General features: G+C 49.2%; 1 protein-coding gene across 1 annotated transcript in view; it reads right to left on the minus strand.

Moving 5' to 3' along the window:
• HCN4 (hyperpolarization activated cyclic nucleotide gated potassium channel 4) overlaps positions 1-15,739 on the minus strand; it is a 130,401-nt gene that overhangs the window by 4,498 nt on the left and 110,164 nt on the right. The window contains exon 7 of the mRNA XM_054388008.1: positions 13,013-13,177. Within this exon, the coding sequence (XP_054243983.1) occupies positions 13,013-13,177 (165 nt within the window). The remainder of the gene's footprint in view (positions 1-13,012; positions 13,178-15,739) is intronic.

Genomic DNA, 15,739 nt, shown 5'->3' on the forward strand with positions numbered 1-15,739 from the left:
GAGGAAGGAAGGTGCTAAGAACCATTCCCTGCAGTCCCAGAAGGACCCATGAGATACTGTGATTTTAGATAAGTCCATAAAAAAAACAAGTAGTGATTTAGCTATAACTGTAGTCAAGCAGTGGAAGAACATCCTGAGTGTTTGTCCTTTACTGTACCTCTTAAAGTGAAGTGTTTCTCTCTGGGGAAAGGGGGAGGTGTGGCTCCAGGAGCTGAGGGCTCTGCAGCAGGGCTCTGCAATCGTTCAGAGCAGGCAGAGCTCACAGTTTGCAGCAGGATGAGCTGCACCAGAAACCCAAACCACTACAGTGCTGAGAGGGGCTTGACTCTGGATCTGCAGCTGGTGTGTCTGGGACATGCCTGCCATGGTAAGGGATGCTTAATGCATGTGTGTTTGGTTTACCTCCTGCTAATCAGTCCCTCCAAAAAACAGCTGTAAGGTATATGAACTCTCCATCAAAGAAAGACACCAGCCCTGGAAGGACTCAGGAGTGAAGGAAAACAATGATCTGAGCTGCTAGTGTCATTAGAGGGGCTGGAGAGCTCATCTGCACTGGCAGTGCATGTGGAGGACAGGTCTGTGATGTCTGCTTCATTGGACACTGGGCTGGAACAGACAGATCCTGGTTGTCCCTGCAGCCAGGCACACCAGAGAGAGCATGAGTGTCACTTTTAAACTTCAGAGCATTGTTGCAGTGAACATAGAGTGGAATTGAGTGGATGGTGCAGAGGGTCCTGCTGTACACACACAAACACACACACACAGAGTACTTTCCACCCAGCATCTCCTAGGCTCACAAATTAGATCACAGAGAGCTGCTTAAACAGAAACACAAATGCTAAACTGCCCTGACTGCAGAGAAGGGACAACCTGTCTAAATAAAACTGACAGGTAAGAGACAATCTGGCCTGCACACTTGAGTTAAAGAGGGATTCAGGCTGCAGGTTTGTAATCATTCTCTTTCTGAAGTGGAAGGTACAAATCCCAGCATGGGGAGTCTGTATCTATCTGCAAGGTCAGGATGTGGATGGGAGGTGGCCTGCTGAGTCCAAAGCAGACAGGCAGAAAAAAAGCTGCCTTCCCACATTTGCTTTCTTGATGACAGACTGTGGCAAAACCAGGCTGAGGGGTAGAAGAGGGAGAAAGAGCAGATGTTGCTGGTGCAGCTTTCCAAAAAGCTCCAGACCAGCAACTGCTCTGTGCCTCCATCATTACAGCTCATCTCCCTCTTTTTAATTCCATCTCACCTGTCTTTGGCTTCTGATTTGCTTCTCTGTGCTTGAATAGGCTGCAATTGCCAGCGCTGCCCTCGATTCAAATGAGAAGCCATAGGGATGTTAATCAAGAGCTGCAGGGCTGAGCCCAGGGGCCGGATGTTTTCATAACCAGAGCTCTTGAAAACACAGAGAGAGGCTGAGCAGGCTCTGGTTTCCTTGGCAGAGCACTAAAGGGAGAATATGCTAACACTTCCCAAACATCCATACTTTTTTTTTTTTCCCCTGGAAAATGGTTTGATCAAAGCCTCTTACATTTGTCTCGAGTCAATAAAACAGTTCCAGCAAAAAGCAAGAATCTTGCAAGGATTATGACTTTTTAATTATTTTTTTTTGATTATGACTTTTATTTTTTTTTCTTCCTTTCTTAGTTTTTAAAGCAGAACATTTCAGCTTCCCTTTGAAATCACATCACACTTGACTGTTTTCCTGAGCCCAGCTGGTATCTATCAACCGTTTCAGTAGAGCACATCTTTCTTTTTGCCAAGGAAATCTCCTGATTTCTGCTCCAGAACACTTACAGAAATCACTGGGAAAAAAAACTCTTTCAGTTATTGAAGGGGAGAGGATTTTTTCAAGAGCATTTTTCAGGGCTGTAAATTGGTTAGCAAACTGCAAAATGAATTGATTCCCCAATTCTAATTAATTGCATAATTTCCCTGATGTTTCCACACACCAACAGAAGTCTTATTAGTTGCTTCTGGAGAAAATCCTCCTTTTGACCAGACAAGAGCAAGCACAGAGCAGAGCCCTGGTGGGACTAAAACCTTTTCCTGGTGGGTCTGACTAAAGCCCTGCATGAAACAGAAGCCAACAGTAAGAGCAAGTTTGCTTGGGCCAGTGGTTCTGAGATAATTTCTCCTCATCACCTCATTTATGAATTGGCTTCAGTTGCAAATCCATTTTTGCTGCTTTGGATTAACTGTCACAGCACCTGCACCTGCCTGGAAAGGAGAGCAGAGAAGGCAGCCATCAGAGGGCTGGGAGGCTGATTAGTTTGGCTCTGTGTAACCCTTGCTGAAATGATGTTCTGCAGCTCACAGCTATGCTCAGTGACCCACAGCAGAGTCCTGTGTTCTTGCTAAGCCAGTGAGAAGCTTCATTAGGAGAGAGGAAAAGGGACTCTTCTTTCCCCTTCAATACACTCATGGAAGCACAAAGGCTTCTCTGGTGCTTATCCCACAGAAATTCAAGTGCTGAGCAGAGTCTAAAGTACTAAGATCAACAACCCCCCCCAGGCATCTCTCCTAAACCCAAAAGTACTGTATCATAGTCTCATAGAATGCCAGCTTGGAAGGGACCCCAAGGATCATCTGATCCAACCATTCTAGGTGAGAGTGGAGTTGAAATGAGCTTGACCCAGCACCCTGTCAAGCTGAGTCTCAAAACTGACCACTACAATAAATCCAGTACAGGAGCCACTGCAACCACCTCATGCACCAACTCTCCACTCTTGCTCACTCTGAGGTCACTCAAGGTCCCTTACCTTTCTGCAGAGGACAGAGAAGCTGCCTTGGGTTTCTGGAGGGCAACAAGTATGTGACAACCTGCTGAAGGGAGGACTGGGTAGCTTCCAAGCAGCCCCTTGGGCTGGATCTGCTCCTCAACAGGACTGAAGGACTGTTCAACTTCTGGAGCTACAGGAGCACAGTCAGTTAATGGCATTGGAACAGGTTGCCCAGGGAGGTGATGGAGTCATCAGCCCTGGAGGTGTTCAAGAAAGGTGTGGCCATGGCACTTTGGGACATGGTTTGAAGGTTGGACTCCATGACCTTAAAGTACTCTTCCAACTGAAATGATTCTGTGATTCTCAAGACTAAAAAGTTTCCACATCACAACTGCTTCTTTTGTTCTCTTTGTACAGCTCCTAACACAATGATTTCTGCGTCCCCCCGCCCCAGTCAGACAAAAAAATAAACCCAAACCAACATCAATGGAGTGCTGTGGGTTTTAAAAACTCCTTCTTTTCCTCATGCAACAACAGACTAAAGACAGGAGGGAAAAAAGGAAGCTATTTAGAGCCTTGAAGATGCTCATAGCAAAGCTGCTGCTGCTGCTTTGAAGTGGAGTGGGGTATGTAAAATTATGGAAACTAAGCAAATAGATGTTGCTCCCTTAATAAAGAACTGCAAAGTCAGATTTTCCTCAACTGGAGATAGCACACAAAAGAAGGAGGAGAAAGCCTCATGTGATTTCATAAAAGGAGCTGGCATTCAACAATAATTCTTCTATCAAATAATCAAAATTAGCCTTCTGTTGTTAAAAGTCTGCACAGGCCCAGGGGAAATTAGCTGTGACTTTCTGTTCATTTCCCTTTTCAGCTCTGCCTAAGCCCACTGGCTGCAGTTTAAGAATTCAGGTCACTAAACTGCTTTCTGAATTTGCATGTGTTTGAAATAATCTCACTTTATTAGGATGCCTTATGCCCTGGCCTGCTGTCAAAGTGGCTGCTCTCTGCCACATGGTTCCTTCTTTCAGGTCTTCACTACTTCTTCTTCATATGACTGGGTTACTAAATACCCTGCTTGGCTCATGACCTGCAGGGAAAGGGCTCCCAGCACAAGGTGGCCTTTGCCCCCCCTTACCTGTGGGTTACTTGTGTCCTGAGATGGTCTCAGCTTGCTGCTGCTGTCCCCAGAGGGGCAACACAGCAACTGGTAACTGCAGGCAAAGAAACCCTGGGTGTACTCAGTAACTGGCAGGTTGCCACAGCTGCTTCTACATCCTGGGGAGCTCTTCTGCACTGAGGTAATACTGGTTGGAAGGCCTCACTGCACCAGCTCTTGCCACTGTCTTTAGCAGTCTGTGCACACAGGGAAATTAGCTGGCATGGAGATTTAATAACAAGAAAAGTGCTCTAATCCTGACTCTCTCAGATGTGGGTTAACCCACACCCAGCTGTGTTCACTGGCATGGGAAGGTTCTGCTCAGAGCTGAAGCAGCTCTTGGCAGCAAAGCAAAGCCCAGCTGGATCAGCTCTCTGAGCATCCACAGAGGAGTTTGGTGCTCTCAACAAATCTGCTCCAGAAATAAATTCAGATTGAGTTTCCTCAGAGCCAGGCTATGTAAATGCATCACAAAGGGGATGTGCAGCTCTACAAGAACTGCTCCATGCTAGCTGCCATTTCTTTGCTCTTATGTAGAAGGCAGCACCCCCTCTCCACATGGCAGGTTCAGTTCTGCTCAGGCTGGATCCTTTCAGCTCTGGTGGTAACTTGGACTGCTGGAGCAGGTCCAGAAGAGGCCATGAAGATGATCAGAGGGCTGGAGAACCTCCCCTATGGGAGAAGGCTGAGAGAGTTGGGCCTTTCAACCCGGAGAAGGCTCAAGGCAGAGCTTAGAACAGCCTTCCAGTACCTGAATGAGGCCTACAAGAAAGCTGGGAAGGGACTTTTTACAAGGGCTTGCAGTGATGAGAGGGAACAGACTGAAGCTGGAAGAGGGCAGACTTAGACTGGATACTAGGAAGAAATTCTTTCCAGTGAGGGTAGTGAGACACTGGAACAGGTTGCCCAGGGAGGTTCCTCTTCAGATGGAACCTCCTGGATTGTCCCTTGTCCTGTCGCTGTGCACAACTGAGCAGAGTCTGGCCCCAGCCTTTTGCCCCCTACCCTTCAGCTCTTGCTGAGCACTGCTCAGCTCCCCTCTGGGGCTGCTCTTCTCCAGGCTCTCAGCCCCAGGGCTCTCAGCCTTTGCTCCTCACAGAGCTGCTCCAGGCCCCTCAGCAGCTTTGTGGTCCTTCACTGGACCCTCTCCAGTAGTTCCCTGTCTCTCTTGAACTGGGGACCCCAGAACTCTAGTTGTGGCTTCACTAGGGCAGAGTAGAGAGGACCTGCAGCTGTGGCTTTACTAGGGCAGAGCAAAGGAGAAGAACCTCCCTTAACACACTCTTAATGCACACCAGGAGACCACATTGAATGTATCTGAGGAATCTCATGACAGTCAAACAAAATTAAACCAAACTGAGCTCCTTCCTCCACCTCTTCACACTGATATCCATCATGCAGAGCTTTGCAGAAGAAAAACTGAACATCTCCAGCCCTCTAGAGCAAACCCTCTGTGAATGTCCATGAATGGGGCTGAGAAGTGGATAATTCTGAGTGCCTGTCATGCCTTGTACTGCCTGAAACATGGTGTCCTGGCTGGGGCAGACTGAAGACAAAGAGCTGCCTTCTCCTCAAGTGGCAGAAGTGCCAAAACTCCTGGACTCAATCCTCAGTGTCTTGCTGGAGCTGACAGCTGTGACAGGGACACATTCTGGAAGACTCTGGAAGTTCTGTCACTCTTTTCCTGTCAGTTGTGTGTTTTGCAGTGGGCTGGTTGCAGATAGCTGCTGGACTGCCTTCAAAGCAGGGCAAGTCCCCTGAATCCCCAGGTGTGGTCGGGGAGCAGATCTTATTTCATGTTAACTGAAGAGGGGTTGGAAACACTTTTGAAAGGTCTTGGGGTGGCAAAGTGCCCTCTGAACGAGTGCTCCATTTTGATGCAGGTAGCACAGAGATGTGGATGTGGCTCTCTAATGACAGAGCTGGTAACTTGGGGGACCCATGGAGATGAAGGACAAATAGACTGTACCTCCTGATGCTCCAATAAAGTCTCTCACTTCAGCTTAATATCTCCCAGTTACCCAACCACCTGTTTGTACCATCAGTGACTGCTGCCTAGAAGCCAAACTTCCCAGGGAACTTGTACCATGCAAGGCACACATGGGTTGGGATAAACTGATGTGACCAAGCTGATTTCAAGAGTTCAAGACCGGTCTCCTGAGATCTCATCACCACTTGCCATTGGCCCTTTTACTGGGGTGTCTTAGGCTTTATTTTCCTCCTAGAACTGCATGAGAAACTGCATTGCATATTCAGGTGAACAGAGTTGCCAGTTCACCTTAATTAAGCCAAAATAATTTGCATTCACTCATGGCTGGTGAGCTGCTGCTATCCTTCCTTAGGCTAAAGAGAAAATACACTGAGTATGGACCTTCACTTCCAAATCCAGGCAATTCAAATATTCAATCCCTGCTGCAGTATCTGTGTCTGATAGTATCTCTGGGCTGTGATTCACCCAGGCCATTTGAGATAGCCACATCATACTCCACGTGCCTCTTTGTCTCTGCCAGATTCAGATCTCCACATGGTAGTGCTGGAGATGGTGGGAAGGCATTTCAAGTCTGAGGAATACACAGAGTGGTATTTGAACTTGGATTCCTCATAAACAGTTATGTTTGGGGGTGATTCAGGTGACAAGAGAGGACCTAACACAGGAGGACCTTGTCAGCCACTGATACACTCACCTGCTCAGTACTTGGAGAAGAAGATTCCACCTCCTTAAAGGGCTGGTCAGAGGTCAGCGTGACTTTGAAACAAAGCTTTCTTCCAAAGCGCACACACACTCCACATGGGCCACAGGAACTGCTGGCCTTACATCACCTGTGCCTCTAGTACTAGCCTCAGAGAAGAGGCACACAGACATCTATCTGGATCCCATTAACCTGCTGGAGTGGGGCCAGAGGAGGCCACAACAATGATCCAAGGGCTGGAACCCTTCTCCTGTGAGGCCAGGCTGAAAGAGTGGGAGTAGATCAGTGTGGAGAAAAGAAAGCTCCAGAGAGACCTTCTGGTGGCCTTTCAGTACTTAAAGTACTTTCACCAACCCTGGATGTATTTAAAGGTGGTTTGGATGTGCTGCTTGGGGCTATGGTTTAGGGGTGAGCTTTGTCAAGTAGAGTTCTGGGTTGGACTTGGTGATCCTGAGGCTCTTTGCCAACCTGAATGTTTCTGTGATTCTGTGAAAGGAGCCTCCAAGAAAGGTGGGGACAGACTTTTAGCAGGGCCTGTTTTGACAGAACAAAGGGTGATGGTTTGAACTAAAAAAGGGAGATTCAGACTGGAGAGAAGGAAGAAACTGTCTGACACTAAAGGTGGTGAGGCCCTGGCCCAGAGAGGTAGTAGGAAGCCCCATCCCTGGAACCATTCCAGGTCAGGTTGTTTGGGGCTCTGAGCAATCTGCTCTAGCTGCAGGAGGCTCCCCCTCAACATGAGAAGGAACTTCTTCACTGTGAGGGTCACAGAGCACTGGAACAGGCTCCCCAGAGAGGTTGTGGAATCTCCTTCTCTGGAGACTTTCAGCCCCATCTGGATGCATTGCTGTGTGAGCTGTGCTGGATTTTACGGTCCTGCTCTGGCAGATGGTTGGACTAATTATCTCTGGAGGTCCCTTCCAACCCCTAACATCCTGTGATCTAGATGAAGATGTCCATGCTGACTTCAGGGGGGTTGGACTAGATGACCTTCAAAGGTCCCTTCCAACCCCAACCCTTCTACAATTCCATGATGTCCTTACCACCAAACTTGCTGGCTCATCTCACACCTGCAGCTCTTGGGGATTGCTCACCTGCCTAAACAAACCTGGTACTACAGTGTGGATGCAGTGCAATGTTTTTGCTGAGCACATATGCTTTTATTTATACACAGTTCAGACCCTGTCATTTATCCATAGGATCTTGCATGGCACATGCCACAGGGGAGCAGCTCAGAGGCATTCGAAGACCAAGCTCCACCTTTGTTAGCATTATTCTCCCGCAGAAGGGATGAGGAACTGAGGCACAGAGCAAAGGCATGACAAGGACGAACAGGGAAGCTGTGGCAGAGCTTGGCAAGGATCCCAGATCTTCTCATTCACAGTTCACCTAACCTGACACAGGCCAGCCCTTCCTCTGAGGCAGCAGATCCCAGAGAATTAGTCATGATCCAGGACAAGCAGGGTTGCAAACCCAACAAGATTTCAATTGCAGGAGAGTGAGCATGAGCAGACAGGGTGCCCAGTCAAGAACTTTGGGAGCAGCTGGTTGTGTAGCTTGTCTGCATGACTTCTACCACTGTAATCACAGTCACAGAATTGGTGGGGGGTGGAAGGGACCTTGAAAGATCATAGAGTCCATTCTCCCTGCCAGAGCAGGGTCACCTAGGGCAGGTCACACAGGAAACACATCCAGACAGGTTTTGAATGTCTCCAGAGAAGGAGACTCCACAACCTCTCTGGGCAGCCTGCTCCAGGCCTCCAGCACCCTCACACTGACAAAGTTTTCCCTTCTGTTCCTGTGGCACCTCCTCTGCTCCAGCTTGCCCCCAGTGCCCCTTGTGCTGTCCTTGGCCATCCCTGAGCAGAGCCTGGCTCCATCCTCCTGACACTGCCCTGCACATCTTTATCCCCAGCAATGAGGGCAGCCCTCAGGCTCCTCTGCTGCAAGCTCCAAGCCCCAGCTCCCTCAGCCTGTCCTTACAGGCAGATGTTCCACTGCCTGCAGCAGCTTTGTGGCTCTGCACTGGATCTTTCAAGCAGTTCTCTGAGGTCATTCTGGAACTGAGGGGCCTGGAACTGGACACAATATTCTAGATGCAGCCTCACCAGGTGAGAGTACAGGGGGAGGAGAACCTCTCTTGACCTAACCACAGCCCTTCTAATCCACCTCAGGATGTCATTGTCCTTCATGGCGACAAGGGCACATTGCTGGCTCATGGTCATCCTGTGGTCCACCAGGACCCCCGAGTCCCTTTCCCTTATCCTGCTCTCCAACAGGTCAGTCCCCAACCTCTACTGCTCCATGGCATTGTCCTTCCCCAGATGCAAGACTTGGATGGCCAGTCCTAGTGCACTGATGTAGTATAGCTAGAGCCTGGTGTTGTGCTGTCCTAGCTGCTCTTTGGTTTTTCAGCATCTGCAATGCCTGGAGGGAACACAAAGCACTTTTAATCCTGGCTTAACTGGGATGCTTGTATCAAAATGTATGCAACTGGAATGCAAAATACAGGAACTTCAAACTATGTGGAGAAAAATTCCTGACCAAAAAAAAAAGGGAAAAAATGACTTCCTTTGGCTTTAATTTTGCTTTCAGCTCTCAGCAGTGACCTTAATAGGGATGGTAAGTGACCTTCTTACAGATACTTATGGTGTTTATTACAGCACAGTGAGCAATGGCAAATAATTGTGGTGTGTGTGTCTCCTCCCCAATATTTTCCAGAGGCATGAGGGAATTGTGACTTGCCAGCATTCACAATCTGTATTGTATTTCCTTCCAATGGACACTGGAGCGGTTGTGTTTTACAAGTGCAAATGCTTGTGAAAATCTAATTTGAAGCTTCACTGCTCACTGCAAGGCAAGTTTAAGGCCAGTCAGGAGCAGAGTGATGTGACTTACGTAAGCGATGCATCACTAAGTGGGACAAGTCACAACTGCTTGTCAGCCCAAGAACTACTCACTGGAGAAAGGATCCAATCATTGCAGCACTCAAATGCTAGAAACAGTTCTGTAGCTTTGGCCAAGGACAAGAAAAGGAGGAAGATTTAAGCAGTGGTAACAGGATCACTAATCAGTGATCAGCCTAATTTCCTTGAGTCTTAATCTTCAGGCCCTCAGCCTGTGTGTGATATTCTGCAGGGTTTCCTCAAAGGCTGCAGTTACTCAGAGAGCAGAGTGGAGCAGGGACACAGATCTTTGTAGGATCCCAATCTTAGCCAATTCAGGGAGACTAAGCCCTGACAGTCTTGAAAGAGCTCTGCAAGTGCAGAACAGCTGGGAACCTTCTTCCCTGGCTGTGCTTGGCCCAGGCAGGACACCAATACCAATTCCCATTGACAGGGAAGGATACAGGGACATGCTCTTTGCTGAGGGATCAGTGCAGCTGACAGCTCCCCAGAGGGCTGTGCCCTTCAAGCTGCTCCACTGCCCAGGATCCAGCAGGAAGTGATGGGGGCACACATCCCTTCTGCCTAGCCACAGGCTTCCAAACTGCATTTGCTCTGCAAAGTGAATGCCTCATCACACTTGCAGCCAACCAGTACTGCTCCTGTTGCTTCAAGGCATGAGGCCTTACATTGCCATCCTGTCTCCCTGCTACCCAGACAAGTTTAGGCCATGCTTCCCAAATCCTCCATGGAGCAGGCAAGTCTTTAAACGTCTCCACAGTCTCTGTGCCTGGATGGATGGAGATTTTTCTCCCTGTCTCTTGATTCTTCACTGCACAGGGGGAATACAGGTGGAGCCTCCATTTCTGGAGACATTCAAAACCTGCCTGGACATGTTCTTGTGTGACCTTCTTTAGGTGAACCTGCCTTGGCGGGGGGGTTGGACTCAATGCCCTTCAGAGGTCCTTTCCAACCCCTATCATTCTGTGATTCTGTGTAACACTGGATGGCTCTTATCCTGGTGCCAGAAGAGTGACAGAAGCTCTGAATCATTTCAAGTACTCACTGAGGCACAGGCTGCCCAAGGACACCTTGTCAGCTGAGTAGAAGGGAGTAAGTGAATGCACTCCTGTCTTGGAAAGAGGCTTTCTGAAAGCATGAGGGAATTGTGACTCACCAGCATTCCTGACCTGTAGTGTACTTCCTTCCAATGAACACTGGAGTGGTTGTGCTTTACAAGTGCAAACACTTGTGAAAATCTAATTTGAAGCTTCCACCTTGTGCACAGATCCTGAGCAGAATCAAACAGGAACCAAAACCATGGTCCTGCTTCTGTTCATACCTGGCTTCAGGCCTCTAGAACAACCCCTCAGCTTTCAGAGAGAGTCTCAGCAAGATGCAGTTATCTTGGCTTTCTGAGAAGTCCCCTGCTCTTTCTGGGTGGGGCATGTCTCAGGGGGAGGGAACGAAATGCCTTATGCATAGAAGACAGGGACTGCCATGGGAAATGTCAGTAGGGTGTCCCTAACTCCCTTAGGCTCTTCTGGGAAGTTCCAGCCAAAGAGTATTGGGCACAAGAGGGTTGTAAAGCACCATGCAGATGTCATTTTGCACTAGTGGAGGAAGCAAAGTTGAGACAACAGGCAGCTCTCAAGCCTGATTGCCAGACAAACAAGGGTAGCACCAAGATTTTCAATGTACAACTCTAAAGGTCTCTCTGCCTTTTGTATGGCACCATGGCTGCTGCTGGCTCAGGTCAGTAGCATGACAAAAGCACAGGGCAGTGGGAGGACAATGGCAGAGCTCTGCACCAAAGGGCCTGTTATTTTAGTTGCTCAGTGTCACCTTCTGACCTTCTGCTGACATTTTGCAGCTGTCTGTGGGAGGGAATATGTCCTAGGAGAAGAAGCATGTGAGGTTCTTTCTGCTGTTCAGAGGTTTCCATTCATTTTGGTTAGGTGTGCAGTGGCAGAACAAAGGATGAGCAGCACAGGACACCCCACCCTGTGTACACAGTCACAGAGAGCAGCAGGCTGGGAGGCTGAGCCGCACTCAGCGTCTAGAGCTGAAGCATCTGAGATAAAGCCAAGCTGGCCCAGCCCTGGTTGTGCCTGGCATTACCATTTCTTAGTGGTTCCTGCAGTCTGATTTAAATAACCCAAGGGATGGGACTGCTGCCACTTCCAGCAGGGCCTCATTAGCTCAGGCTCTGCCAAACTCGACATATTTAGCTCGTAACCTTTTCTTCAGGGGTCACCCTTCCTGATTTGCAGCAGGTAATGAGATGCACAGAATACAATGTTCCTGGCATGAAAAGCCCAGGAGGCACTTCACCCCTCGCTGGGATGCCAGCTTATTCCCTACCCCACTCACCCCATTATCCTCCTTGCCTTCTGCATTGTACTCAGACCTGCCCTGACCTCTTTGATCCTGCAAAATGAGATTGCAGAGATGGAAAATAAGAAGCTACAGAAGTTAGAGACTGGGATCCTCAGCTCTGCAAAGAACTCTTGCATGACCTTGCATAAGTCAATCACTCTGTGTTAAATGCCTCTGGTTGTGATCAAGGAATGTTATTATCCTGGTCTTCCCTAGCTGGACAAGGATGTTTGCAGCATAGGTTATGTGTCCCACAGGCCAAGAGAGCATCCTGGGATGGGTTGCCATGAGCTATAACAATGAGAATCCAGAATCATAGAATGGTTTGGGTTGGAAGGGACCTTTGAAGGTCATCCAGTCCAACCTCCCTGCAGTCAGCATGGACATCTTCATCTAGATCACAAGCTCACAAGATGTTAGGGGTTGGAAGGGACCTCCGGAGATCATCAAGTCCAACCCCCCTGACAGAGCAGGACCACAGAATCCAGCACAGGTCACACAGGAACACATCCAGATGGGGCTGGAAAGTCTCCAGAGAAGGAGACTCCACAATCTCTCTGGGCAGTCTGTTCCAGTGCTCTGTGACCCTCACAGTGAAGAAGTTCCTCCTCATGCTGAGGTGGAACCTCCTGTGCTGTAGTTTATATCCATTGCCCCTTGTCCTATCACAGGGTGCTCAGAACCCTGCCTGAGCCAACCTGGAATGATTCCATGGATGGGGCCATATGTGCCAGTGTTTCACCACCCTCACTGTAAAAAATTTGTTCCTTCTATCTAGCCTAAATCTCCCTCTTTTAGTTTAATGCCATCACACCTTCACAGATCCAGCAGGTTGGATGCATGTGGTTGTGCTTACTTTGGGCTGTGAGGGGTCAGTGTTTTGTCACACAGACCAAAAATTCCAAACCCACTCAATTCACCAGCATGGTCCTGATGGCCTCAGGTACAGATCTTGGTTCTTCATAAAGACCTCCTGGAAATGAAGGGAAGCAGGAGCCAGCAGAAATGTGTATGTGTGAGAGAGACAGAATGTGGATTCAACTGAGTGTGAATGGAGTCAGGCAAGGAGAGGCAGGCTGCAATCTCACAGCTCCAGCAAAGGAACTAGGAACCAAGCCTGGAGATGGGGAGCCAGGGCAACAGATAAAGGGAAGGAGACCTCAGCACCTTCTACTTACCAATTCTGTCCAGCCTGTCAAGAGCCACAGTTTCAAAAGCTCTCCTCATCATGGGATACTCTTCCAGCACCTCGTTGAAGTTGTCCACGGAGAGGGAGTAGAGGCGGCAGTAGGTGTCGGCTCTGACGCTGGCCGTGCGCCGCCCTCGGGTCAGCAGGCAGATCTCTGAAATGAGAGAGCCACCTGAGATCATGGGGACACACACCTGAGATCATGGGGACACACATCCCAGGGGGCAGCAGGCAGATCTCTGAAATGAGAGAGCCACCTGAGATCATGGGGACACACACCTGAGATCATGGGGACACACACCCCAGGGGGCAGCAGGCAGATCTCTGAAATGAGAGAGCCACCTGAGATCATGGAGACACACACCTGAGATCATGGGGACACACACCCCAGGGGGCAGCAGGCAGATCTCTGAAATGAGAGAGCCACCTGAGATCATGGAGACACACACCATGGAAGCAGGCTGCCCACACATCTTCTGGATTCTCCTTGTCTGGAGACATTCCAAACCCACCTGGACATTGCCATCCTGGGCAAGCTGCTGTGGGTGCCCTGCTTTAGCAGGGGGGGCGGACTGGGTGATCTCCAGAGGTCCCTTCCGACCCTGACCATGCTGAGGTTCTGTGATCTCCCCTGTGAAACACGACCTGGCACTGTCACTCCCAGGCAGCCTTGCTTGCCACCCAGTTTGCTCTCTAGCTGGTCTCTACCTCACTCCCACTGCAAACAGGCAGCACTCTGCACATGCAGCAGCATTAAGAGACACCAGGGGGCTTGGTGGTGGCAGCTGCTCCCCACAACTCCACCTGAGGGATTCTGCTGATCTAATTAGCCAGGCAAGTTGTGTTAGGGTGGATTATCAACAATATAATTTGTGCATTCAGACCAGAGGAGATGTCTTTCTGCAGCTCCTCATGGGCACTGGGAGCAGAAGGTCAAGCTGTGTTCTCATCAAAGCTAATTCTCTCTCTAGACTTGCAGCAAAGGCTTTGTGTTGATCTGTGGCTCTGGTGCCTGGCAGTCATCTTGATCCCCATACCCAGAACATTTGTCTTTTCAAAGTTGTCAGAGCTTTTTGTAGATATGCCACGAGCTTACACACTGTCAGGGACTCAACTTGGTGGCACCTACTAACCTTTGGTGTATTTACACTACGCTCATTTCCTCCTAGGAGATTGCTCAGCTGGTTACAGAGCATAAAGCTTTTGGCTCTACTTATGAATGCCTGACGTGGGCACAGCTACTCCTTGAACACTCAGGAGAGAATCACAGAATCCTAGAATTGTTTTGGTTGGAAAAGACCTCTTAAGATCCTCAAGTCCAAGCATCAACCCAGCACCACCATGGCCATTAAACCATGGCCCCAAATGCCATGGCCACACCTTTCTTGAATACCTCCAGGGATGGTGACTCCACTACCTCTCTGGGCAGCCTGTTCCAATCCCTGACACTCCTGCAGCAAAGAAATTTTTCCTAATGTCCAACCTAACCCTCCCCTGGCACAGTTTCAGGCCATTTGCTCTTATTCTACCACCTGAGACTAGGGAGAGGAGACCAACCCCCACCTCACTCCTGAGCCCTGCTTTTCCACTGCTTACACACAGAGTCTAGGCAGGTAGGACAGACACTTCAAGACCAAAGAGCATGAGCTAAAGACTGACAGCACTCTGCTCTGGGCTTTGTTGGGTGTCAGTCCACCAGCAGCACCACTCTCAGGATTCAAGCTGGGTCCACCCCAGAGCACTGGTAGAGCAGCACTATGAGCTTCTAAATGTGTTGTTAGGCTCCTTCCTAAGGAAATGATGCATCTGAGCCCATGCCATGAGTGTGAGGAGCTGTGTGTGGTACCAAAACACACCAACTGCCATGGGGAATCCTACCTGTCAGAGACAACTCCAACTTCAAATCCCAGCAAGCTGACTCAGCTTGCTACAGATATATTAAATCATAGAATCATAGAACTGTTTGGGTTGCAAGGGACCTCCAAAGGTCATCTAGTCTGAGCCCTGTGCAGTCAGCAGGGACATCCTCCAGTAGATCAGGTTGCCCAGAGCCCTGTCAGGCCTGACCTTGAATATCTCCAGGGATGGGGCCTCAACCTGTAGCAGTGTTCCAGCACCCTCATGGTGCAGAACTTGTTCCTCACATCCAATCTAAATCTCATCTTCTCTATTTTCAAACCTCTGTCCCTTGTCCTACCACTGCAGGCCTTTGCAAACAGTCTCTCTGCAGCCTTCTTGTAGGCCTCCTTCCACAGAGGTGCAGGCAGGTTGTTCCAGAGGAGCTAAGAGTTTAAGAAGTGTAGGAAATGTGTGGTTGGGAGCCTTTAAGTAAAGGTTGTTTTCATTCTGTCCCCTCTCAGTGGGTCATTAACTGTGGTGCTTGCACTGAAACAGGCACCTACCAGAGAACTGTCTGTCCTGGGCTGTCAGTGAGGTCTCTGCAGGCTCTGGTAGAAGGGGTGTCCCTGTGTTACTCATGAGAGCAATACCCTAAATCTTCTCTTCATGGTCTTTCCTGAGCTGATGCTAGTTCCACTATGCCAGAGCTCTGCTGCTGCCTGCTGACCTGCAGGACATTTTGCTGAGCCACAGGCTGGGGAGATGCTGGACTATGTTTTATGCTCTGTGTTTAAACAGTACCTTGTATGACAGATGCCAGACAGCAGGATGAGGCAGCACTTGAAATGGGCTTGGGGAATTGAGAACACTCCACTTT

Source organism: Indicator indicator, chromosome 16 (genome assembly GCF_027791375.1).
Source record: "Indicator indicator isolate 239-I01 chromosome 16, UM_Iind_1.1, whole genome shotgun sequence".
Classification (NCBI taxonomy): Eukaryota; Metazoa; Chordata; class Aves; order Piciformes; family Indicatoridae; genus Indicator; species Indicator indicator.